The sequence below is a fragment of the Syngnathus typhle genome, linkage group LG12 (assembly GCF_033458585.1).
Source record: "Syngnathus typhle isolate RoL2023-S1 ecotype Sweden linkage group LG12, RoL_Styp_1.0, whole genome shotgun sequence".
In the NCBI taxonomy this organism is placed as follows: domain Eukaryota; kingdom Metazoa; phylum Chordata; class Actinopteri; order Syngnathiformes; family Syngnathidae; genus Syngnathus; species Syngnathus typhle.
Genome location: NC_083749.1, coordinates 4,721,433 through 4,747,915, shown reverse-complemented (window position 1 = coordinate 4,747,915; position 26,483 = coordinate 4,721,433). Strand labels below are relative to the sequence as shown.

The window sequence follows — 26,483 nt, the reverse complement described above, 5'->3', positions numbered from 1 at the left end:
CCAACCGTGCAAAATTACACAACTATGTGTACTTTTACTTAGTGTGAGTTATTTTGCCATCTCTGGAAACTACTTTTAAGTCTCACGCCGTTCGTAACCTCGAAACGTCGTAAGTCGGGAACCTCCAAGGCTCCAACAACTTCCTCTTGAAAAACTTTACTAGCCCACGCACGCACGTGACGTCATACGTCGTTCCACCCACATATTTGTGTAAACCACCTTGCGTATGGAAGTATGGCGGCCCCAGCGACCCACACGACGACGAGACTTCGGCCAAAAGTTCGCCGCCGCTTCTCGAAGTACTTGAGAGGCGATGAGTAGGCGTGTGCGACACGGCGGCTCGACAACGGGGAGCGCGGCGACAGCGAAGCGGCCAGCGGCGGCCTCCACGCGGGCGAGACAGCAGCCGTCGGCGGCGTCCGGCTGACGGAGGAGTCGCCTGTATTCCTCCGAGTGGAGTCCGGGGCAATTGCGGACGCGGAAGTTTGCCATTTAACTCCGTGTCCCGGTGACTGTGAAGAAGCAAAAGTGTTGACTTTGAAGATGTTTTTATTGAGAAAATTACTCGGGCAAGGAGGCGCCGCCGACCAACTGTTGACTGTTCCGTGCGCCTTCCTAGAGGACCAGTGGCTAACCCGAACTAGCCTCCATGGCTAGCTGCACTTGTAACTTGCGTTGCTCGGCTAAACTACGGAAACGAAGTTTACAACAGCACGTAAGTTGAATTCCACCAAGATCCATGTCTTACTGGCTGTGTTATTTTACCACACTTTCCACTCGCTCAGCGATAAAATGCTAGTTTGCAGCTTTTGAAGTCAGGATAACAATACCTGCAGTGCTATGCTAAGTTTCTACGAGTTCTTCCCAGGGTCGACCAAAAGTGGTCATGCATTTTTGGGAATTAACGTATTTGCGGAATGACGGAAGATGGAAGGAAACGAACATTGAATGATGGACGGTTGGAAGAAAGGGGGAAAAGTTGGAAGGAAGAAAGGAGGGTGAAAAGGAAAGAAGCAGGAATGAAATGGAAGGATGACTAGTAGAAGGATGTCTAAAAGGAAGGCAAGAAGGAAGAGGTGAAAAAATGGAAATAAAATAGAAGGGTGTCAAAATGAAGAGAGGCAGTTTGAATGGTGAAAGGATGGAAAAGGGAGGAAAGAAGGCTGAACTGAAGGAAAGTAGAGAAAATGATGTGAAGGTGGCATGGAAAGATGGAGAGAAAAAAGAGAGGAAGGGAAAATACCAAAATGGGTGGAAGGGAAGGCAATATGCAAGAAAAGAAGGAAAACTTTTGTTAAGAAGGAAGGTGGAAGTATGCATGGAATGAAAGGAAAGAAGGAAGGATGAAATGTAGAAAAAAAGAGGCTACGTATGAAGGATGAGAGGAAGGTTGTTGGAGACTGTGAGAACTTTATCGCTATAGAGAACAAAAAGATGCACTTTTTTAAAAAAATTGTCCTCATGTTCCCTCAGCTTCCCCAAGCACCCAAATCCCATTAATGCGTGAGAAAAGGAGGCCCGCTGGAGTAGCTCGGACCCGCACGACAAATCCGCGTCGCACCGGCAGAGGACACCCCGCGCCGGGGACGAGGACTCATCCCGTCTCCTCGTCTCCTCCCTCCCGCCCACTGGCCCGACCCGGAGAGTCCCGGCTGCGGCCTGGCACCGTGCCCTTATGGGGCAGCAGCCGGGGAAGTTTGCCGGGGACCAGAGGAGACCCAGTCTGCCAGCTTTCATCAAGGTGGTCAAGAGGGAGTCCACGCGGCACGGGGCGCAGCCCTGCAACGTCTTCGCTGTGCACGGTAAGACCTTGACATCAGTTGGCTTTCAAACTAATGAAAGATAATTGAAAGCAAATCATTCAAAAATGCTAAAAATATTGATCTGCAAGGATGCGAGCCACACGCGTCGTGATTGCTTCATGTAGACGAGACTCATCGGAATTGATTGAATTGATTCTGCGATTAGCTTGTCTGTCACATGCCACCACGCAGACAATTCCAAAAACAGTCTGTGGGTTGCCGCCGCTTGATTGCGTTAAGTGCAGACTCCTCCATCCCGTGGCTGAGAAAGTGGAGATGTTGCATAACGGCGCCGAGCGACACCAGGGGAACGTGTACGGGCAGCTCACCGCTTACCGGTTGTCAAAATCCCAGAGAGGCTTGCAGGTTTAAGTGCGCTCAGGTGGCTCGTCGGGTTTGAGCATTGATCAATATTTGAGATTGTTCGCTGTAAAGTCTTAATGCAGAAAAGCCCTTTAAAAAAAAATTTTCTAAAATTTGCAATCAGATTCTCATAATTTTGTGAATTTTTATCTCAAGTGTGCTTGCAATATTAAATGCTGCAAATATAGCGCTTTTATTTATTTTCACGGGTATTATATTCTATTTTTCTCTTTTCTTCATATTTTTAAAATTGCAGCAAAAGTAATTGGCAGCCACCAAAAATAAATTAAAGTGTTTTAGTGAGCTAACATTTCTAAATCAAGTAGAAACTGTCTTTCATATTAATTCAGAATGTATGTCAAATAAATCTGATATTGATTATTGGAATGCAGATTAATTTATTGCCTGTGTTTTTGTGGGAATAATACATTTAGAATACCTTGAAACATTTTTTTTTTTACATTAAACTGCAATATTGAGGCGAAAGGGGGAATCCCACTGCCATTATTTTTCAGAATCGTTGGCAGTTTTACCGGATGCTTGCCATCCGTGCGTCCTCCGAACTGATAAGTTTACCAAATGTGTGTGTAGAGTTGTGATTTTGCTTTGGCGTGGAATACTTTCCACTGCCTCTTGCATAACGTGCAAGTGGAGGGAGGTGCTCTAATGTTGGACAGGACAGGGGAGGTCAGAAAAATAGTCAGCGCGTTTGCCGGTAAATGGATCGAATTTGGCGCGTGGGCAGCAACAGTGACGCTCGTTTTGTTTTCTCCCTCTGGCCCCTGTGGAGAGAAAGTTGGACCGTCCCAAGTGTGTGTGGGGGGGGGTTTGACTCACAGTGCAAGCGGAGGGCAATGTCAACACATTATTTGACATATCTGCCTGTATGTCTTGCTTTTCTTTTTTTTCTTTTGCGTGTGCGTGAGCTCTCGGCGCGCTGATTCGCCACGGGCAGGTTGGGACCTCTCGCCCTGCCAGACGGTGCAGGCAAGCGGCGACCTGCCGCCATCTCATCAATGTGCTTAATTGCAGATAGCTGAATGTACGGTGACGCGGTACAGTGAAAGTGACTTGACTATCCAAACCAGGAGACTGGATTGGAGGGCGTTGGGTTGTTTGGAATTCTGCCCCCTAGTGGTGTTCTCTATTCATTCTTTGATTCATTCTAACGAGCACCAAGTGTCAAAGCCCAAAGTGTATTATGAAGAGAAAAATGCAAGTGGGGGACTGTTTACTTTAGTTTTAGTAATTGCATTGGCCTACAGGGGGCAGCACTGTGCACGAGCGGTTTGCACCGTTAGCGTTTGTGGCGCCGGCATTCCTGTGTGGAATTTGCGCGTTCTTCCCGACCTCGAGCGAGTTTTCCCCCGGTACTTCCGCTTCCTCCCACATTTCAAAAAAAACTCGTCAACTGTCGGTGTCAATGTTGGTGGCGCATCCCATCAGCGACATCATTTGATTTGTGTGCATGCCTGTGACCCCCCCCCACACACAAAAAAACGGCAGCTGCATTCAAGTGTGTGCGGTAAGTGGATCTCTTTTACTGTGTAACCGGCTCTTTCTTGGCTGGAAACCCGTGGAATCCATACGGTCTAGACACCAGAACTCCTCCAATGATCCCCCGCGGGTCCTTGTGTATTATATGCATGAGTGTGTTTTTGATACGCCTTTCGCACCCGTGCGGCCGGCGTCAACGCTCCCCAGCTGTCGGGGGTTGAGCGGGGCTCTTCCCAAGTGGCGTGCCCCTCCTCGCCACGCAAAACTTGTCCACCTGGAAGGAAGTCAGACGCGCAGTGGTGAGCGCTTAAAACAGGTGCGCGTGTTTGTAAAGCGTCGGCGCCAAAGCAGCGCAATGCCAACTATGCGGTTGGGGACAAATGCACAATTGATGGCGTTTTTTTTTTTTTTCCCCCTCCATCCGTCAGCACACCATGACATTGCATTTCCGCCCCAGACGTAGACCTGATGTCATTTGAAGAATTTGTAAAGATATTTGGAAAAAGTTTGCTCGAGCGGAACCGCAATCCAATGCGAAAGAAACACTGGCCAACCAACAATTTGTTGGTATTGGGAAACAAAAATGTTCCCCCGTGGAAATCATGGAAGGAAAACCATTTCTTATTTGGACAGGCAACGTTTGAAGTAGCATTTTAAGAACATTCTTGAAAATGATATTTCTTAGAAATTGTTTGGAAATGAGGTCAACGTTCGACAACAGGGGGCGTTTGACTTTCCGTTGTCTGTCCCCCCCCCCCCCCCCCCGAAGAGCCTCGCGTAACACTCTTACGCAATCAAAACAGCATTCTTTTTGAACGAGTTAACTTGTTAACCATAACATTATATGGCAGGCGTCGGCGTGTGTTAATATGTGCTGGGCCTGCTCGGAGCCATTGCACCCGAGGAACCAAAACAAACACGCTTGTCTAAATTGCCCACACCATGAATGGCTTTTTTTTTTTCTCCACCAATAGTTGATAAAAGCTGAATGATCAGATGTCTCGGAGATTAGGAACAGTTGTAGAGCTAGTAAAATTAATCGGTTCATCGATCATCACGTTAATCGATAACAATTTTGATCGAGTAATGTAAATTGATAGCGCCTGTGAGCCTCTCAACAGTATTTAGTGTTTGTTTTCATTCATGTGAACAGACTGATCCTTTGTGCAAAACATTTGCGAAACATCTGCTTTTCTTTCGCAAAACAATAACCGCACCAGTAACCGAATCACTTCGACAAAGATTGGATGCAACATTTATTCCTCACGTGTGATAGTTGAAATTAGTTTCTTTTTCTTAATCACTAAACAATACCCCCCCAATATATTGGCTACTAAACAGTAAATACGGAAAAATCACTTTTGTGCAAAATGAAATAGTATTCAAATATTCATGGTATCATCGGTAGAATCATCTTTGGTACACTCCACACCACCTGATAATCTTTTTGCTGGCCCGTTTGTGATATCGGGGTGAATGTTGCGTTCCGCCGTGACTTGTGGCTCTCGTTATCGTTGTTATAAAAGATGCACTTCTCCTGTGATTCATTTGCACGTTGCGCCAGAGATGGGTTGAGCAACAACTAAATCCCCTGGAACATTCTTCTTCTCTTGCATATCTGCTGCACACTTTGCTCCCTTTTTTTTGTCTCTTCATATATTCTACATGTCATGTTGCAGTTTCCCCCCAAACCAAACTTTGGATTTGTTATTATTGCCATGGCATGCATTGTTTTGCCCAAAACAATTGTGGATGTCGGCATGTCGGTTTCACGCAAACTTGAGCGTCTTGCCAACATCTGCTCGGCTTGTGTTGGAGCCTCTGACCTTGTGATTAGAACTGTTTGTTTGCTATTCATTCCGATTTTTTGTTGTTGTTGTTGTTGTTGTTGTTGTTGCAAATCCTGATTTCTGATTGTCTTGCATGGCCACCCACCTGCTTTCCATTCCATATGGTTTGCACATTCCGCTCGCAAAAACAGCCGCCATTGCACATCAACATGCGTGCGACAAGTTTGCAGCCATACGCAACGCAACTTTAGTCTTAGTGCAAACATTCTGCCTTTATGTTTTTGGGATGATGATTTAATCGTGGCCACATGATTCTTCGTCTGCGAGGCAGGTTTTGTTTTCTACAAGCCTCTATCTACCTCACACAAATGCATCGTTTCTGTTTTGATCCCGGCGCTCGGCTCTCCCGGAATAGAAAATATGTCGTTTTGCGCCAACAATATGAGTCAAATTGAGTAATAGAACAGAATACGACTTGATTACAACCTTCGACTCGCTTAAGGCGGCCTGGCGTGTTCTTGGCCCTTTTTTATCCGGCCGGGCCTTGGAGAAATGAGCGAGGTTGCTGATTAATCACCTGGTTCTTGTCGCCCTATTTAAAAGGCTTTCCAAAAAGCTCGTCTGGTTTTAACTAGCCCGGTTTCATCCGCACTGGCGATCGGCGCGATGGTGAGCCGACAGTCGATAAGTCACTTTGCACGAGAGGAGGTTCTGGCCGGGGAGAACCTGGAACTGAGCTAATCCATACCAGTGCGCGCTAAGAACTACATTTCATTCATATCGGTCGGCCATTACGAGCGCAGACGGATGCTAAAGGACTTAACCTTGAACTGGCGCTGCCGATGTTTTGTTCCTAACTATCTGATCCCCCCACCCCCCTGTGGAAGGCTCTTGAGTGGGGGAATTATGTGCAACCCAAAACCTCTTAACCTCATCTGCGACGCATTCTTCAGACAGCTACACCTAAACGTACACCCCCACAAACCATATAGTAAAAACATGGTAGCTGTGTTGGATTCTGGTTATGCTAGTATCTTGACTTTTTATTATTTGTATTATTCTTAAAAAAATAAATAAACCTTATTAAAAATGATGTATATATAAAATTAATTAATAAAATAAAAAAAATATTTAAAAAAATAGATCGGGCTCGAACAACATTCCAAGTCACATCATTCAGAAATAAAATGAAAGGAAGTTAGTCATAGAACAAAAGTCAAGCTAGCACTGGGTTTCACTCCTTTGCTAGCAAATATTCCGTGTTGCGTGGAATCATGGCACGACCGTCACGGCTTTGCCTCTCTCCATTGCTCCTCTGTAATTAGGTTTGCGAAAGCTTATAGTGCAATAAATCTTGTCTCCCGACCGACGGGATCCGCGCCAAGTACCGTCCGATGACGTTGCCAGCGCTGCGAGACGCCCTAATTGCGTATTTAGCCGTGTCCTTGTCACCGGAGCAAGGTTAAACTTTGCATTACTGATTTTCGTCGTGGCGACTGTCATCGAGCGTGCCTTCATATCAAGCCTGACATTTGTTTCATTTTTATCGCGGCGCATAAAAACGTGAAAGCAATGCCCAGTCGGTAATTGATAGTTGGGGAATGAAATGTGGCTGCCTGAAAGGCGGCTTGTATTTATTCACTTGCCTATACCGACTCGTAGAGACAAACCAAGATGGCCGCTCGCTCATTTTTGATGTGATTCAATTTCCTCCATTAATCCTTGACTATCCAAGCGAGCCAAGCGAACGGCACCGTCGCTCCACCGTAACTGCAAACATCTGCGCTCTCGCCATGCCGTAATGCGTTTACATTTTTGCAGCTCTACTCTGCATCACGCACACGCTCCGTCGCGCTGATTGCCGCCGAGACACTCGCCCGAAGGTTTCTCCAAACGCGTCTTTCAGTCTGCAGTCTGTTGAAACGCCACCTCGGAAAATGGAAAATGAACTGAGCGGCCGCAAAAGCCGTTTGAGCGCGGGCGCCTCTGCTCTTGCCAGGCTTAACATATGGAAGGAAGAACTTAAGCTCTCCATCACCACTGGAGGGCTGTGATCTTCTCAAGTCACTAAATATCCATTCCACCACTGAGACTTTGGAAAGAACCCTCGTCACCGTTACCTTTTCGCGTCAGAAAAGTTCCAGAAAGCGGCCGCGTGAACGTCAGCTCACCGGCTTTGATTATAAATCACATTATTCCCGCCGCTATGATCTCACTTGCTAACAATGTTCTTCATGTTCCTCCATCTGTAACCTTTTTTTTCTTTTCTTCTCCCCCCCATTTTCCACCTTGGTTTTATTGCCCCTATTGTACTTCATTCTCTCATTTCCCCCAAGCCTGTATAGCACTGCGGTAAATTAATGGGCTGTAAGTAAAGGCCTGTAGATCGTAATTATATGTAGCGGGGGGAGGAGGGGGGGGGGCTCTTTGTGTAAAAGTAACCCAAATGTTTACCATACCAGCACAAAGGGCCCACTCGCTCAATATCGAGGCGAAATCTTTTCGTCAACCCACCCACAATTAGCTTTTGCATGCTCAATTATTGCTCGCTCCGAATGTTTATATTTCGGAGTGCAACCTTGAATTATGGAGCGTTTGGACTCGGGACAGCTGAGGGAAGACAGAAGAAAGAGATTAAACATGTGTTGCAAGTGCTCGGCTCCTGCCAAGGATTAGCCCGTCCTTCCTCATATGGTCAAACCACTGCGGCTGTCCCCAAATTCCCTCACTGACGTGTTTGAAAAGATAAAGTTTCTCTCCTTTTTCGAGAGTGGAGAAACTTCTTCCAGTTTATAACTTGCCCGCTATGCATTGTCTTTTAATAAGCCCCCCCCAGCTCTGTCCGGCACTAATTCCTTAACCTGTAAACATTCCAGAACGGAGCAGAGAGCGCCGGGAAAAAAAGAAAGGGGAGGGGCGGGGGGAAAGAGGAGGAGGAGGAGCTTCTTGTAAGCATCGGATGACTTCAGCAGAAGGAAAACATGAAAGCTTTGTGAAGAATCTCAACTTTGTACAAAACAACTCGGGAGCGTTTGCGTCTTGCCTCATTTGGATTTTTTTGGGGCTTTCTTAGTTTTGTGTGTGTGTGGATGTCGCCTTGCTCTCTTTTTGCGCATGTGTGTGTGTGTGTGTTGCTGGAGTTGGGAGGGCTCAGCTGATGTCATCGAGTGCAGCGAGCCGATGGTGAAAGAAGAGGCCCTTTGTTGGCAGCCGTGAGCGCTAACGCGTCCGTGTGTGCCTCGGCTCCGCATTCGCGCAGGGGGAACGGCAGAGAGAGGAATGGCACCGGCCAAACGGACCGCCTGCCCACTCAACTGACACATTCTCCTGGCCGGACGGATCGCCGACACGTCCCCCGCTCTTTTTGGATCGGACCCTAGAGAGAGCAAAAACGGAGCTAACCGGGATCGCAGGAGTTGGAAGGAAAATCATGGAAACCCTACTGACAGAAAGTTTGTCATTTTTGTTTTTTTTGTAAGTGGATGAGCCCCGGGAATAATGAGAAGGAACAACGGCAAAGAAGATCAATACGTTTGAACAGCTGCTCTGGATCAGATCTCGTATTTTTTTTTGGTTCTCCTGTTGGGACACATGTTAAAAAGCCAGGCGCAAATCGAATACTAAGCTTGAGTTTCCAAGCGGGAAGGGAAAGAAAGCAAATGAAAATGTTGGAGATTTGCCTGAAATTGGTGGGGTGTAAATCGAAGAAAGGACTCTCGTCCTCCTCCAGCTGCTACCTGGAAGGTGAGTGTTGGTTTGATCATATTCAATGCAAGAGATGCTTGAAAGGTTTTTTTGGGGGCGGGGGGGCAGAGAGTGGCTCGCAACCACGCAAGGATTTTGGCTTTGTGGAAACTGCGGAATGGGGAGGGGAAACTCAGCTCAGGGGAGGTGAGCGAGGCCAGACACACTGGCTCGCGGCTTAGGCAAGAAGTGGAAAAAGAAAGAATACACGGAAATCTGACTCCCCCCGGCCGTGTCCCACTTCAGCGTTGTTGTTTAAGAGGAAAGTGCATCTAATCTCGAATCGGCACCCCGGACCAAATCTTCCTACTTTCGGAATCCATTTAGACGTTTCAGGGGAGTTCATGGTCTTTGTTGAACTTGACTCCTGAGATTGTGTTCAACACCGCTTGTTCCTAATTGATTTAGCGGCGGCTAATAAAGCCCACGAGGAATTTGAGGAAAACCGGAGCAGTCCTCGCATAATTGACATAGTGAGGAATTTGTTTTGGAAGGAGAGCCAAACATTGTGCAACCAAATGATTTCATCATCAAGCCCGAACCACGCAAATTGTATTTGTAGAAAAATGTAGCCATTTTCAGCAGTAAAACATTTTACCTGTAAATAATTTAACTTTTCCATGTACTTTTCATACCTTTTAAAAATGTATTTGGCCACTTACTGGCGACTAAAAATGACATCACACATACTCAACATGAGCCACGCTACACATCATTTCCTTTCACGGACCACATCCAATGATGCGGGGGACCGAATCTAGTCCGGGGGCCTTAGGTTGGACACAGTGACTTTGCAGGTCTTTCATGGTTTCCTTTCTCTTCAACCACATCTTTGTTTCCATCTCGCCCGGTCTTTTGAAGGGGATGCGTGTCTTGCATCATCGCGCAAGTATTATATGCATTTCTATTGCTCAGAGCGGCGCAGCCACGGCCATAAAGTCTTTACAAGCCACACACGCACACGCTTAATCATCTCGTTGTCATCTCAGTAACGTGGCCAGGACATGCTGTAATTTCTCCCACTGCAGCGACTCTGGAAGGCCCACAGTCATCTTTTTTTCTTTGTTTTTATGCCATTTCTTGCTCCTTAATCCACCCTATTTTCCATTTTAAATCTTTTTTTTTTTTTTTGGGTGGGAGTGATGATCCTGCTCGGTCGCATCGGTGAATTGTCACCCCTCGCTCGAAGGCTTGTGGTATTTGCGGCACCTTAAGTGTGTGACGGGGGCCGGGCCGCCCACACACTTTGAGTCCGGGGCAAAGTGTGGCCAGAAAGAATGTTCTGCCCTCCATGCATCGCTACGTGACGGTCAAAGAAGCATCTTGGTTAGCTTTGTGACTTTTCTCATTTTGAGTCCCTTTTCATATTTGGACAGAACTTTTTTGTCTCAACAATGCTGTCACAAACCTTTTTTTTTTTCGTGTTCCATTTCTTTGATTCTAATTATGAAGCACAATATATCCGTCTGTCCCTCCATTATAAACATGGTGGTGAGGGGAAGAAAAGAAAAAAACGAGCCTGGAATTTTGATTATGCACACGCATGACTGCTTCCTTTTGTCTCGGGCAGCCTTGAGGTGAAATCATAGCCTTGCCGTCGGGTTCATTTTGTGTTCATAAAAAAAAAAAACCTATCTCTTCTGCCATTCCAGCGAATGCGTGAATTCATTGAGGTTACCAATCCAATGTGGTTCTTCTTGTTTATCTCTCGGGCTGTTTGGCCTGTAGCAGAAAAAATTCCTGCGGGGGTGGGGGCACGGTGTTAACGTTCTTTCAGAACATATGTGACGACAGCTGCGCACGTTGCGGCCAAAATGCCGTTCAAAGACCCCCCCCCCCCCTCGCATTTTCAATTTACTGCAGTCAGTTGTTGTTCTCTCATTTTCACCATTCAAGCTAGCCGTCGCTAAAATCAGCGTAACGCAAGGACGCGTTCTCACGCTCCGATATGTTCTCGTAGTTCAGGTAGGAAATGAAAACTAAGCGGCGGATAATCCAGGAAATGAAACCGCAAGTCACGTGATCGCGGCAACTCCTAACGCATGAACTTAAATGTCTTCATCTCATTTTCAGAAGCTCTCCAGAGACCAGACTTTGAGGGTCAAGGTCTGAGCGAAGCGGCCCGCTGGAACTCCAAAGAGAACCTGTTGGCCGGCCCCAGCGAAAATGACCCCAATCTGTTTGTGGCGCTGTACGACTTTGTGGCCAGCGGCGACAACACGCTCAGCATTACCAAAGGTGAGCGGCGCCGTAAACAACGGGCAACATTCCGCAGATGCTCTCAAAAGCGTACGGACAATCTGCTGATGTGCTTCTTCGGTTCTGCGTCCTGCACTCCCACTCGCACTTCCTCACGCGGGTTCCTCTTTTGCCGCACGCTAGAAAAACAATACGGATCGCTCGGACAAAACAGAGGAAGGAAAAAGAGAACATCTGCTCTTGTGTGAGGCAGGACAATGCATTTTTTTTCTAGGGAATGTTCCACGCTGAAGGTTTTTTTTCTATCTAGTATCTGGCAGATTGGTCCGACTCGTTTGTTCCCAAGATTAGCGTCTGAAAGGCATTTTTGCATTTTGCAGGCGAGAAGCTGCGCGTGCTGGGCTACAACCACAACGGCGAGTGGTGCGAGGCCCAGACCAAAAATGGCCAAGGCTGGGTGCCGTCCAACTACATCACGCCCGTCAACAGCTTGGAGAAGCACAGCTGGTACCACGGGCCCGTGTCGCGCAACGCCGCCGAGTACTTGCTCAGCTCGGGCATCAACGGCAGCTTCCTGGTGCGCGAGAGCGAAAGCAGTCCCGGACAGAGGTCCATTTCCTTGCGCTACGAGGGCAGAGTTTACCACTACAGGATCAACACGGCATCCGACGGCAAGGTGGAAACTCTCACACTTTTTTTTTTGTACTTCCTAATGCAGCTTCAAAAGCAACTTTTTTGCCTTCTGAGCCTGTTCACAAGTGAAGAAATGCAACAAGCAGATTTGGGTTACGTAAGACTTGGACAATGGAAAAGACTGTGTCCACTGAGCCCTGACAAATGTGCTCCTCTCCACCTCAATTTAAAATGCAATGACCTGTTGTTGTTGTCTCCCCCCCCCAATTAGCTGTACGTGTCGTCGGAGAGCCGCTTCAACACGCTGGCCGAGCTGGTGCACCACCACAGCACGGTGGCCGACGGCCTCATCACCACGCTGCACTACCCGGCGCCCAAACGCAACAAGCCCACCATTTACGGCGTGTCGCCCAACTACGACAAGTGGGAGATGGAACGCACCGACATCACCATGAAGCACAAATTGGGCGGCGGCCAGTACGGCGAGGTGTACGAGGGCGTGTGGAAGAAGTACAACCTCACCGTGGCCGTCAAGACGCTCAAGGTAAGAGGGTGGCAAAAGGGTAGCTTGGTTGAACTATGCTGCCGCCAAGTGGTTGTAGGGTGTAACTACAACAGCCAACTTGCTCTTTGCAGGAGGACACAATGGAAGTGGAGGAGTTCCTCAAGGAGGCTGCTGTTATGAAAGAGATCAAACATCCCAACTTGGTGCAACTCTTGGGTAAGGCTGCTTGAATTGCACCTCAAGGCAACATAGAAACCGAAATTGCTGGTCTGACGCCAGGAATAAAATGAATGAATCCAGTAAGACTAAGTTTATTGGTGAACGGTTTTAGCACGACAAATTATTTGGGGATTTTGCTAACCGAGTATTTTCCTGGCCAGGCGTGTGCACGCGGGAGCCTCCATTTTACATCATCACAGAGTTCATGACCCACGGCAACTTGCTGGACTACCTGCGGGAGTGCAACCGAGAGGAGGTCAACGCTGTGGTGCTCCTCTACATGGCCACGCAGATCTCCTCCGCCATGGAGTACCTGGAGAAAAAGAACTTTATACACAGGTGGGCTGCCAGGATGTCGAGTTTTAGAAGGGCCCATAAAGACGCGCTCGGCTAGGAACGACGTCACTCCTGTAATGAATTAGAAGGGAAATTCCACTGACCGCTGACCTCACACGTTCTGCCTGAATGGGAAAAAAATCCCCTGCGCACACAAGGCAGAATTTTGCTGTTAGTCTTCTCACAAGCGAGAAAAGCTGTTTCTACTTCTTCCCAACTCCATGGCCCCCTCCCACCACATGTCAATCACTCAGCCTCTCCGCACTCTCTCCTGCAGAGACCTCGCTGCCCGCAACTGCCTGGTGGGCGAGAACCACCTGGTCAAGGTGGCAGACTTCGGTCTGAGCCGGCTGATGACGGGCGACACGTACACGGCCCACGCCGGGGCCAAGTTCCCCATCAAGTGGACGGCTCCGGAGAGTCTGGCCTATAACAAGTTCTCCATCAAGTCAGACGTGTGGGGTACGTGTCATCAATATATATATGTATATATTTTTTTTACAGTTTATAATAATCTGGATTCTAACTGAACGCCTGCAGCATTCGGCGTGCTGCTATGGGAGATCGCCACCTACGGGATGTCCCCGTACCCCGGCATCGACTTGTCCCAAGTGTACGAGCTGCTAGAGAAGGACTACCGGATGGACCGACCCGAGGGATGCCCCGAGAAAGTCTACGAACTCATGAGGGCCTGTGAGTAACTACGCGAGGCGGCAGTTAGCATATTTCTGCGCTATCTCATGAGGCTTTTTTTTCCGTCTCTAGGTTGGAGGTGGAACCCTTTAGAACGTCCGTCTTTTGCAGAAACCCACCAAGCCTTTGAGACCATGTTCCAGGAGTCCAGCATCTCAGATGGTTAGTTTGGAACTTCATGGGTTCCTTCTTATGTTAAGCGCGTTACGTGACTCAATGCGCATATTATTAGAGGTGGAAAAGGAGTTGGGCAAGAAAGGGAAGAAGGTGACCTTGGGCTCCATTCAGCAGGCTCCAGAACTGCCCACAAAGACCAGAACGCTGCGCAAAAATAAGGACAACCGGGACAGAGATAGTCCAGGTAAGAAGGTCTTTCTCTCGGGTGACTTTTTAATCTAAAGATGGTGTTTAGCACAGTTCTTAGGTTCGGGGTCAAAATCTTGGCTGTGGTTTCCCTGTGTAGGTTTTGCATGTATGTTTTGCACGACAGTCATCTATTTTAAAAAATAATACGAGTCAACAGAATTACGTATATAAAAAACAACACATACCGACCAACAAAAATGAATAATTTTTCCCCCCCAAATTGCAACCTTTGGGATTTGAGCATTTTATTCTCCGTCATTTTGATTGAAATTTGATCATTAATCTTCTACAAAATAGAGGCATAGATGGTTTGTCTCTGATCTTCCTCAGACCCGGTGGACCTGGACGTTCCCCTGCCTTCCCCAATGCTCCCCAGGAAAGAGCGCCCCCTCCCGGATGGAAATCTGAACGAGGACGACCGGCTCCTGCCCAAGGACAAGGACAAAACGCGTGGCGGCTTTATGAGCCTGATCAAAAAGAAGAAAAAGAATGCCCCGGCGCCTCCCAAGCGGAGCTCGTCCTTTCGGGAGATGGACGTCCATCCCAATCGGCGGGGCGGCTGTCGGGACCCTCGGGACGGGGACTGCTTCAGCAACGGGGGGTCGTTGGCTAACAATGACGCCTCTCACGTACTGGAATCCCTAAAGTCTTTGGCGACTAACAATAATGGCACAAATGGAGCTCCCACCTACCCAGGACCGCTGTTCCCCCGAAAAAAGGTTGCCCCTGCTGTGCCCGGACCTGCGTCCAAGGCGCCAATCACCCCTCCCGGCGAAGACGAGGTCATGACGAACTCTAAGCGCTTCTTTTGGTCCTCGAGCCTACCCGCCGGCTCAGACGGCACCCAATGGAAGTCCGTCACCTTGCCGAGGGACTTGGGACAGAGGCATTTTGACTCTGGTACGTTCGGGGGGAAACCGGCGCTCCCCCGCAAGAGAACCAGCGAGCAGAAAGGGGATGTCGGCCCTCGCATGGGCACCCTGACTCCGCCTCCGCGTCTGCCCAAGAAAGCGGAAGAGTCGCCGGACGAAGCGCAGAAAGATGCCGAGCTGAGTCCCGGATCCAGTCCCCAGGCTTTAACCCCCAAGGTCGTTAAGAGGCCCGGGCTCCCGGAGAACTCAAAGACTAGCGCCCTACACGCCGAACTTCTCAAGCCCAGCGTCTTCCCGGCTTTGGGTGCCGCCGGAGAAGAGTGCCGGGCCCGCCGCAACAAGCACACTGCCGACGCCCGAGAGAAGGGCAAGTTTCAGAAACCCAAACCTGCTCCTCCCCCACCGCCCGCCAACGCCAAAACGGCCAAGACCTCCCGCAGTCCCGCTCAAGATCTCTCATCCCCTTCGTCAGAAATCAAAGCTAAGGGCCTCGCCTCGGAGCCCCAACACGGAACCACTCCCGGCGAGGGGGCTAAGAAGCTGCCCCCGAGTTGCAACTCCAAACCTCAACCGCTCAAGACCTCCGCCTCGGCGAGCGGCTCCCTTGGAGGCGAATCGCAAGGCGCGCCGGCCGCCTTCATCCCCTTGGTCAACCCCCGCCGATCCCTGCGTAAAACGGCTCCGCGCCAGGCCTCGGAGCGCACGCCCAACTCTGCCGTGACCCGCGAGATGGTCCTGGAGGGCGCCGAGCAGCTGCGGGCCGCCATCGGTCGCAACTCTGAGCAGACGGGCAGCCACGGCGCCGTCCTGGAGGCCGGCAAGAACTTGTCCAAGTACTGCGTCAGCTTTGTGGACTCCATCCAGCAGATGCGCAACAAGTTCGCTTTCCGCGAGGCCATCAACAAACTGGAGAGCAGTTTGCGCGAACTGCAGATTTGCCCCACCGCCTCCGGGGGCGCCAACGCGCAGCAAGACTTTACCAAGCTGCTGTCCTCCGTCAAAGAGATCAGTGACATCGTTCAGAGGTAGCGTACCACGGACACCATTTTTACGAACTGAAAGCTCTCTTGGGAGCAGGCGTCGGTGACGCGGTACTCCCAAACCCACCTGTGTTTTTTGTGGACGCAAGCAAAGGACGTTGGCTGATTTCTGGAGTTTGAGCCGATATCGGGTATTAACCGAGTTGTTCTAGTTATGCCAGTTAATTCCAGGAAAAAAGTGCCTTTCTTTTTTTTTTTTCTAAATAAGTTGCCCTCGACTGAGCGTTTGGCCTCCAGAATTCATATGTGCCAGTCAATCACTTCTGTTCGGGTTCCCCCAACTAAAGGGGTTCGCACCACGGGCTTTTTGCTTCAAGTGCTCTTTAGCGCAGTTTTTTACCAAGGCACATATTTTGCAATATATTGGGGCACAGCGCCAAACAAAATGCCACAAAAAGCGCCCTTTTTGTAGGATGCAAAAGTAGCTATGCAGTTGGAAGTGTTCTACAGGGGTTTTTTTTTGCCTTCTTTATTCATTTGTGTGTGAGAGTGTGTAAGAAATGTTGAGAGATTTGTGTGTGCGTATGTCAGTGTGCAAACAAGGATTCAATTTTGTGAAATGTTTTTGAGAGTGTAAACAGTTTTTTGTGTATGAGAAGTCGTCGGTTTATGTGAACTGTAGTTTCTTTGCTTTTTGTCAAGCGAACACTTCCAACTGTACGTGTACTTATGCGTTTTACGGCATGACGTCATGTATTTTGACTCAATTCGGGTCACCTGGCGGAATTTAGGGCGGGTCTAAAAACGTTAAAGAAGTATTCCTCTTCAATAAAGCCTTTTTCTTTGCCGCCGCGTTGCCCTACCATGACAGCCAAGTTGTGTTTCACTGTTGATACTTTGTGCCTTCAAGACTTTGACGTTAAATGACTGATAACCCCCCCGCCCCCCCCAAAAAGTCAAGCCTCAGCGTATACTGAGGAACTTGACAGTTTATCAAAAGCCATCAGTAGCTTCAAGACATAAAAGTCTTGCTCCCCTGGTGTCTCTATACAAAGTCTGTTTTGATGCAAGTGTGTATGTGTGTGTATCTGTTGTAAGCCTGCAAAAAGTGTTTTTAAGAGTACGTGTGGGTGTGAAACGTGAGGAGTGCACCTTGTTGGACTTTGGTCCCGTGTTCTTTGCGCCGCTGTTCGTACCACTACTCCTTTGGATGGGTCCAAGTCCCCCCCACCATCTTGTAAATATGTTGTCTTACTCCTTTCTTTTTCTTAGCCTCACAGTGCAATTTTGGTTGTAATAAAATGACAAACGCTGACAATTGAAACGTGTTGCATCTGTGTGTGTACAGTGCACACCCTCTACATCGCGAGGTTTACATTCGGGACCAGCTCCGCAGCCATGATATAGTACAGTGCTTCTCAATTATTTTCTGTTACGCCCCCCCCCCTAGCAAGAAGAAAACTATTCGCGCCCCCCCTCCCCACCGTGACTATCCTAACTTGTCTTGTAAGTCGTAAAATGTTGCACTGTCGCAAACGTGACAGAAGTAACAATGAGAGCGCCACTGCCCCCTGCTGTAGTAACGCGCAATTACACTTTATTCTAGTACTGCCAAAAAAAAAGCCTGTTCCCCACTATTTGAGAAGCACTGGCCTAGGTGACTGATTCACAATTTGGTTTTGTCTGATATCAGAGATTAAATAAAGAAAACCAACTGGCTGATTGATTTGTTTTAATTGAGAGGAAAAAAAAACAGCAAAAGCATTTCACTAGCTGACCAGGAGATGGCGACAGCGTGGCATCTGAAGACCATGGATTGTTTGTTCTGCTATAGCCTAGGTGACTGATTCACAATTTGGTTTTGTCTGATATCAGATATTAAATATAGAAAACCAACTGGCTGATTGATTTGTTTTAATTGAGAGGGAAAAAAAACAGCAAAAGCATTTCACTAGCAGACCACGAGATGGCGACAGCGTGGCATCTGAAGACCATGGATTGTTTGTTCTGCTATAGCCTAGGTGACTGATTCACAATTTGGTTTTGTCTGATATCAGATATTAAATATAGAAAACCAACTGGCTGATTGATTTGTTTTAATTGAGAGGGAAAAAAAACAGCAAAAGCATTTCACTAGCAGACCACGAGATGGCGACAGCGTGGCATCTGAAGACCATGGATTGTTTGTTCTGCTATAGCCTAGGTGACTGATTCACAATTTGGTTTTGTCTGATATCAGATATTAAATAAAGAAAGCCAACTGGCTGATTGATTTGTTTTAATTGAGAGGGGAAAAAAAACAGCAAAAGCATTTCACTAGCTGACCAGGAGATGGCGACAGCGTGGCATCGGAAGACCATGGATTGTTTGTTCTGCTATAGCCTAGGTGACTGATTCACAATTTGGTTTTGTCTGATAATAGATATTAAATAAAGAAAACCAACTGGCTAATTGATTTGTTTTAATTGAGAGAAAAAAAAACATCAGCAAAAGCATTTCACTAACTGACCAGGAGATGGCGACAGCGTGGCATCTGAAGACCATGGATTGTTTGTTCTGCTATAGCCTAGGTGACTGATTCACAATTTGGTTTTGTCTGATAATAGATATTAAATAAAGAAAACCAACTGGCTAATTGATTTGTTTTAATTGAGAGAAAAAAAAACATCAGCAAAAGCATTTCACTAACTGACCAGGAGATGGAGACAGCGCGGCATCTGAAGACCATGGATCGTTCTGCTATGCCGGTTTAAAAAAAAAAAAAAAAACGTAATTAGCTAGGGGTCAAAGGTCAAAGTTTACGGTTCAAAGTTCACCCAGGGGTCAAAGGTCGGTTCAAAGTTCACGGGGTCATGTGCACATTTTCGATTTTTAACTAGAGTTGAAAGTTCAGGGTTCAAAGGTCACCCAGGGGTCACCACGGGGTCAGCACGGGGTCACCGCGGGGTCACCGCGGGTTCAAAGTTCAGGGTTCACTTTTTTTTTTTTTTTTTTTTTTTTTTTTTAGGTTAACCTTTATTTAACCCAGTGCTTCTCAATTATTTTCTGTTACGCCCCCCCCTAGCAAGAAGAAAACTATTCGCGCCCCCCCTCCCCACTGTGACTATCCTAACTTGTCTTGTAAGTCGTAAAATGTTGCACTGTCGCAAACGTGACAGAAGTAACAATGAGAGCGCCACTGCCCCCTGCTGTAGTAAACGCGCAATTACACTTTATTCTAGTACTGCCAAAAAAAAGCCTGTCCCCCAGGGTCACACGCGCCCCCCCAGGAATAGCCCCACTATTTGAGAAGCACTGATATAGTAATACCACATTCAAATATTTCTTAATAATAATTGAATAATTAATAACTGTACTGAAATGAACCAACAGCCGTCACTTCCTGGAAGCCTAAAAAGCAGGACAAGAAATTTGACCAAATTTTCAAGTTGAAATTCCTATTTTTTTCAAATTTAGTATGAAACAAAACAGTGTGCTGCCGTCTAGTGGACGACTTAGGGAATTACAGCCTAAATAAACGGAAATACAAAATAGATTAAAATTTTACACCCCCCTCCCCCCCAAAAAGTGAGCCATAGCAACTTGTAAGACGCCTTCAGGCAGATTGCTCTATTGTGTGTTAAATATTTTGTGCGTGTGTGCACGTTTGTGTATAAGTGCGAATGTATTTCAGTGTTGTGTACGTTGTGACAAGCAACTGTAAACACCAGACGAGACAAGCACAGGTTATGTATAATTTATTTTTTTCTCTCTGTCTAGAAGTCTTTTTATCATTATAATCAAATGTCAACATTTTTTTAAATCATATACACGCAAAAAGAATGCTTTTAAATGTTAGCACGGCTCCTTTTAAAAATTTATACATATGTACGTTGTTTATGTTTTTACTTGAGTCATGGGACAGACAAAAGCAGAAAGTGGTCACTCAGACAGCAAAAGGGGAAATGAAGAGCCATCGCCCTTCTTCAAATGAGAAAAGACAGCAAAACAGGACTCAAAATAAATAAAAGATGTTGCACATGATAAATCTGGCAAAGTTCAGTAGTGTGCAGATGGAAGGTGGGATTAAGTGGATGTTTCTGCTTTACATACATTTATTATTATTATTAATAGAAACTATGTTACAGAACTTCCCTCTTCCTGGGCGTTGACGTACAGGCAGCCTGCTACAAACACATCAAACTGTACAATGTCCCAATCCCACCTAGTCTGGGCCATCACCACACAGTCAAGCGATAGATTTATATACACAGCCGTCCAATCAGGAGTCACTATAGTACACAAACAAAATAAAAAATAAAAAAGGGGGGGGGGGCTGATTATGGGGGAGTAGGCGGGGCATGCTGCTGCGTGTATTATACAAGTGGGCCATTCTGCTTTTGACACTAAAAGCCAAATTTGGGAAAGATTAAGACTAGTAAGGCAACAAAACAAAATGGGATATGAGGATGTAACCATTAGACTTTTAAGGTTTATTTTAATTGACATTTATCTACATGGGCATGGATCTGCCTCATTGCTCCGGCCTTCATGTGCGGAGCGTGCGTGATCTTTCCCGTGCTTGTGTAGGCTTTCTTCAGGTAGTCCGGCTTCCCCTATCATCCCCAAAACGCTTTAGCTTCATTGAAGACTATGTGAATTGACGTCTATGTGCCGTGATTGACCGGCGACCAGTCCGGGGTGTACGCCGGGATAGGCTCAGCTCACTTGTGACTCAAATGAGGACAAGTGCTAACTCAAAAATGGAAAAGCGATATTCCATCCGTTTTTTTTGATGAGATGCCTAAAATGACATCCGTGCCTTCATTGTCCCGAACCGCCAAATCTTGCCCAGCTGAACAGGAAGGGGGGGGGGGGGGGGGTAGTTTAAGATGTAATTCATAGAGAAGTTGTCATTTGGAGCAATTAAAGCAAACATTAACAAAAACAAAAAGTGATGACAGTAATGAAATGAATGTGGCAAGATGATAGAAGCCAAAAAAAAAAACCATCTTGGGGGTGAGACAGGAGGAGGAGGAAGGGAGTTGCTGTGTCCCTTCACTCGGGCATGGTGGGCTTTGCTGGGGGAGGAGGGGTGGGGGTTGCTTGGTCATTAGCATCCGCAGCCTTCCCTCTGGGGCTGTGGTTCGCTGGTTAGCCGTCCGCCCTGGGGGGCCGACGGCTTATGCTGGACGCCCGACTCGGCGGCGTTCAGGTCCAGGCTGCCGTCTTGGATGTTCTGGTAGATTTTCTTGGTCGCCTCCAGGAAGGCGTCCTCCACGTTTTCGCCCCTGAGAGGAACTGGCGTCAGAAATGGGGTGGGCGGGTGTCAGGCGAGTTGAGGATGCATACTTACGTTTTTGCACTGGCTTCCAGGAAGAGCAGACCTATGTGAAGAAAAAAAAATTAAATTCATTCTGTCGATCATGCGTCTAACAGAAATCATCTTTCCCCCTTGAAGTGATTTTCTTTGCCTTCTTTTTCTCGTGCCAGTCCGACTCACCGTTCTCCTCGGCAAACTGTTTTGCTTCCTCGTACGTGACGTCTCTCTGGGCCTCCAGGTCTGCTTTGTTTCCTATGAGGATGATCACCTGTAGATGGATGTGTAATTGTGAACTTTGCATGTCGGAAACAAAATTGTTAACGCAAAACATGATCGGTGTACTCTTAGAACAAGATCAGTCAGAGCGTCTTCCGATTGTTTGTGGTAGTTAAGATGAAAAGGAATATCTGAATGTACCGTATTGGGATTGGTGAGGTTTCTGGCGTCAGTCAACCAACTGCTGAGGTGGTTGTACGTGCTTCTCCTGTGTGGGAACCAGAATTAGAATAGGCGGCATTGCGCAATCGCATGCCTTCAATGACAGGCGTACCTGGTGATGTCGTAGACCATCAGCGCTCCCGCCGCGCCGCGGTAGTACGAGCGGGTCACGGCCCGGAAGCGCTCTTGTCCGGCCGTGTCCCAGATCTGCAGCTTGATTTTCTGGCCGCTCACCTCGATTATCCTCGTGCCGAACTCCACGCCGATCGTGTGGGGGCAGTCTGCCATGACTGCGTGGAGGGAGAGACGAGGTTTTTTTTTCTTTTCTCCTGGTGCTACTACGACACCATGCTAACCTCTTTCATGATTCATAGAAACAATTATATGTCAATTTTGCAATTTCGATTTGAATGCAATTAATTATTCATCTCTACGCCACGTGTAACCACGTCATCGTTAAACCAGCTGGTGCGTGACGTATTGAAGCAAAGCGAGCGAAAGCCTCCAATTGCCGCTTTTCACTGGAGCACGGCATCCGGCGTCTAAATGGTGCCCATTGAACGCGGCGCCGACTGAATGGCTACGGGAGGCGGCAGCTGAGACACAGAAGAGGCTCTCGGTGCTGAGCGTGCGCTTCCGCCGCCGTCTTGAAGGATTCATTTAAAAACAAAACAAAAACGCTCAAACGCCGCTGATGAAAAGATGTCGACAAGTACTTACATTTCTTTTCTGTGAACTGGTGAAGCAAACATGACTTGCCGACCCCCATGTCCCCTGAACAGAGTGAGAAATGATGTTAAATTGCCGATATACCGGCTAGCAAACGCTCGTCGCCATACTCACCAATAATGATGTATTTGAAAATGTAGGAGTAGTTGTACGGTGCGGTGGCCATTTTGGCTCTGAGAAAAAAAAAGGGAACACACAGAGGGAGTTGGAAAATGTTTGGCCCAATCACTTATGACAAAGTAATCACGCATTGTGTTCAGCTTGATTTCAAGGAGGACAAAACCCCAGAACAATTCCTCAACCGCTTGCCATCACATGACCCCTCATGTGACATCTCGAGCCTTTGTGTGAGTGCGTTTGCCGCTGCAGCTATTAGACGGGAAAGAAAACAAAATGCAATTTGCTTGCGAAACCCACTGGTGTCGTTTGAGAGAAAAAGGGCGCGTTAGCATGTGACCAAATGACCCGGCTCAGCACTTCTTCTTTGACACCAGAGACACACCATCTGTGCCTTTCCTCATCTCAACAGCTACCTCTCATTGTGGCAAGAGGAAGACGAGCACGACTGACGGAAATTGCGACCCGCATACATCCCGAAAGTCCGTAGTGACTCATTTGGAGTCAGCAGAATTCCACGGCGCACCGAGTCATGGGTTTGCAATGATCTCAGTAGATGCAGTTAGGAACGATAATGTGACTGCAAAAGTGTTGACACCCTCTTATTTTGGGGTTTGTGGCTGTGTTCAAAATGAACCAATCACATTCAAACTCGTGAATGGACACCTGTCATCATTTTGAGCTTCTGATTTTAACTTAAAAAGGAATAAATACAAACAAAAACAATGAAACAAACCTCTGAGATCCTCCGTGTTCCAACTTACGTACAAAAACGTCACCGCTAGTCAACGGAATTGCGTCGTAAAACGAGGACCACCTTTTACATAGGCATTGAGAAATCGTGACAAATACACAGCATCTGTGTGTGCAGGATTAAATCCGATGGGAGTTTCCTTATGTTTACGTAAACATTACACACTTTGGATTTAGGACCGCAATTACCTTTAAGTATTTCTGACCAACCGGAATCGATTGTTCAGTAGAAGACGAGACGTCCAGTAATTCCGCAGACTTGTTTTAGTGCCTTTTCCTCCATTCACGGCCCCACAAATCATGTTTCGTTTAGCAGTCTTGACAGCCAAGTTGGCGTTAGCACGATAGCTTCTACGTGACATCACCAAGGCGGAATTGTGACAAAGCAGCGCCGACGTTGCAGCTCGTTTGCCGATGCGAGTGTAAAACCGAAAGGAAGATAATTTCATGACATTGACGAAATGTCTTTGGCAGGTTGATGTTTTTAAATCCCCCCCCCACACACACACACACCTGACTGCACGTCTTTAGCATGCTAGGTTGCTAACTTTAGCACGTAAGGGTTGGATTATAGGATGAGGTAAAAGTAGTGACAGTGACAACATGCACATTGGGGCTGGTAATAGCGAAGTAATCAAACTAATAGATAATCAAGCGTCTTATTAGAGCGTTAGTATGAAGTCATCAAGCTTGCACCAGCTCCCCCTTGTGCTAGCTTTGTTAGCATCTCCATTCCGGCCCGCGATCGTCACAATGTTTTCTTTGCGCCCACCGGGTGTTCTCCGCCTCTGTTCGGGGCATACGTAAAACGACATCCCCCTTGGTTTGTACTCACCAGAGTTGACGCCTCGAGACGGGAAAATGGAGCGATTCGGAGGGGTTGTTTTGGGAGTTATCTTGACTCAAGTATGATCTGCCTATCCAAGATGGCGGCTCGGGTCGGCACAGGGTTTCCTCCGCTGTGTACAATGGACTGGAGGGACAAAGAGCATCACTGGACCGGGTGTCACTTTATGCTACGTCAACATCAGACCTCACCTGGACAGGTAGGTACTCTATATGTCGATCCCTTTATCTATTGATCGGTCTGCCGATCGGTCTACCGATTTACCTCTCGATCTTCTGTTGATTTAACCAACTACTTTGTGCAAGGTGTGTATTCATACAGAGGCCACAGAAACTTCAGCAATTATTTAAGTGCAGCAGGTATGTCAAAGTCCACTCCCCAAAGACCACTATCCTTCATGTTTGAGATGTTTCCATCCTCAAACACACCCGATTTAAATAATCAGCACATCTGACAGTTCAGAAGAAATCTGACAATGATCCACGATTATTTGAATCAAGTGTTTTGGAGGGTGGAAACATCTAAAACCTGCAGGACAGCGGCCCTCAAAGGTTCGCACATCCCTGAAAGTATGCTGTCTGGACTGATTATATAAGATGTGTTTATTAGGGCTGATCATTTGAGAAAATCTGCTGTCTGTCTTTCTGATGAGCATCCATCCATGCAATATAAGATACACTTGAATCATTTTTTTTTGTGAAAAATATGAATCATTTTATTCATACCATAATGGACCACTTGACAAACCGCATGCAGTAAGTATGCTCTCACAACCTTTGCCGAAAGAACAAAAAAACAAAACTAAAAAATATATATATTTATATTATAATTGACAAAACGTTTTCTTGAAAGAAAAACACATGATACATTTTATCTTAATAAAGATATGAAGTTTCTTAGCAATGAAACTGAACACACAATGTCATCGGATGAGAGTTAGCCATTATAAAATGAGTGTGCTTCCATTGTATTAATGAAAGCTTGAGTAACTTTCATGGCAAAATGTTTTGATGTGAATGTGTTGAGAGAAGCTGTCATGAAACTGGAAATCCTACCCAAAAAACTAAACAAGCTGGAACTTTCCATCACAGCAAATCAACTTGAACTTCATTTCAACCTCAAAATCATCAGCAGCAGCAGGCCTGCTAGTACGCATGCGTAGTGTAATCGGTTGCGCGAGGGGGCGCTGTTGCACAGGTCCGAGTCGCAGCAGTGGATGCGCACGCCTGGCAGCTCCTGTTGTTGGCAATGTCTGGACGTGGCACAGCCGCTGGTCAGGACGATGCCCAGTGCCGCTGCATGGATGGAGAAGACAAGTCAGTCTCCGAGGAAAATAGCAGTACTTAGCAGAAAATAGTGCAAGTGTATCATTAGACTGGAAAACCACATTTTACAGTTAGTATACAGCTAATAATGTACTATTGATCTGTGGTCAGATTATCTAATTATACATTATGTAATGCATTATGATCGTAGACAGATTTTACACTGTGTATTTGGGGTAAGTCATTTATTAAGTCAAAATCGATGTCATAATTAGGATTTGGAAAATTCCCAAATCTAACCTGACGTCCATTGGACACAAGGAGCTCAACACAAGGGACTTGAAATCTATATAATTGAGAGTCCAGTCCCATTGTAAGCGTCACATAGCCAAAATGTCAAAATGCATTTTTTCCCCTTTTCCCTTTATTTGCTTTCTGACCTCTTCTCAAGAGGTTATGGTTTCATCACCTCAGGTTTGTTTGTTTTTGCGTGTGCAGCTTCCTATCAGCAGTTTCTTTAAATATATATATGGAGAAACTGGATTTATCCAAAAGCTATCATCATCATTAAATAGAATAGCAAAGTATACAGTTACTAAAGTTGCATAAATTAGGAGTTTTAACTGTAGGTGTTTTTTTTCTTCTTCAATATTAGCCTTTCAAATAAATAAATAAATGATGGATTGGTTTTTGAAACAATGCACTTGATTTCAGTGTGTACATGTGGCGAATACTCTCCGTAGAGTCCACTAGCAACCCAGGCTAAACTTAGCTCTTATTTCCATGACATGAATTTCAATTATGATTTCTTTAGAGCATTTCAAATGGAGCACAAAAAATCAGGCCAATTTGTGAATAGGGACAACGTGGAGGATTGCTTGCCTTGGCGGAGGTCAGATTGATTGACTGTTTTGACAGAGAGTTTGTCAAGCCTTGTGATGTTGTCAGTCTTGGTCTTAGCTTGCACTCTCTTAGAGGAGACGCAAAAAAGGTGCCTCATCAGCCCTTTGGGCTTCCGGATGTCAAGCGAGGG

The 26,483-nt window shown here is 46.8% G+C and overlaps 2 protein-coding genes across 5 annotated transcripts; one reads left to right on the top strand and one right to left on the bottom strand.

The window, feature by feature from the left end:
• Positions 1-203: 203 nt before the first annotated feature.
• On the top strand, positions 204-17,323 carry abl1 (c-abl oncogene 1, non-receptor tyrosine kinase). Of its 4 annotated transcripts, XM_061293334.1 has the most exons (12): positions 204-715; positions 1,474-1,802; positions 11,270-11,434; positions 11,776-12,071; positions 12,300-12,572; positions 12,665-12,749; positions 12,914-13,091; positions 13,366-13,550; positions 13,629-13,781; positions 13,854-13,943; positions 14,014-14,142; positions 14,478-17,323. In XM_061293334.1, exons 2-12 carry the CDS (start codon positions 1,676-1,678, stop codon positions 16,046-16,048), a joined length of 3,252 nt encoding a protein of 1,083 aa, XP_061149318.1. In that variant the 5' UTR covers positions 204-715; positions 1,474-1,675; the 3' UTR covers positions 16,049-17,323. The 4 variants fall into 4 exon arrangements, with proteins under 4 accessions (XP_061149318.1, XP_061149317.1, XP_061149320.1 ...); XM_061293333.1 differs by lacking the exons at positions 204-715; positions 1,474-1,802 and adding an exon at positions 8,373-9,196; XM_061293336.1 differs by lacking the exons at positions 204-715; positions 1,474-1,802 and adding an exon at positions 8,373-9,196 and having other exon boundaries at positions 14,073-14,142; positions 14,478-14,617.
• Positions 17,324-19,719: 2,396 nt separating this feature from the next.
• On the bottom strand, positions 19,720-24,333 carry rab14l (RAB14, member RAS oncogene family, like). The gene is made up of 8 exons (XM_061293731.1): positions 24,174-24,333; positions 22,583-22,641; positions 22,460-22,513; positions 21,852-22,029; positions 21,719-21,785; positions 21,482-21,569; positions 21,335-21,365; positions 19,720-21,269 (listed from the first exon to the last, which is right to left on the bottom strand). The coding sequence occupies exons 2-8, from the start codon at positions 22,632-22,634 to the stop codon at positions 21,092-21,094; spliced, it is 648 nt and encodes a 215-aa protein (XP_061149715.1). The 5' UTR covers positions 22,635-22,641; positions 24,174-24,333; the 3' UTR covers positions 19,720-21,091.
• Positions 24,334-26,483: the final 2,150 nt, after the last annotated feature.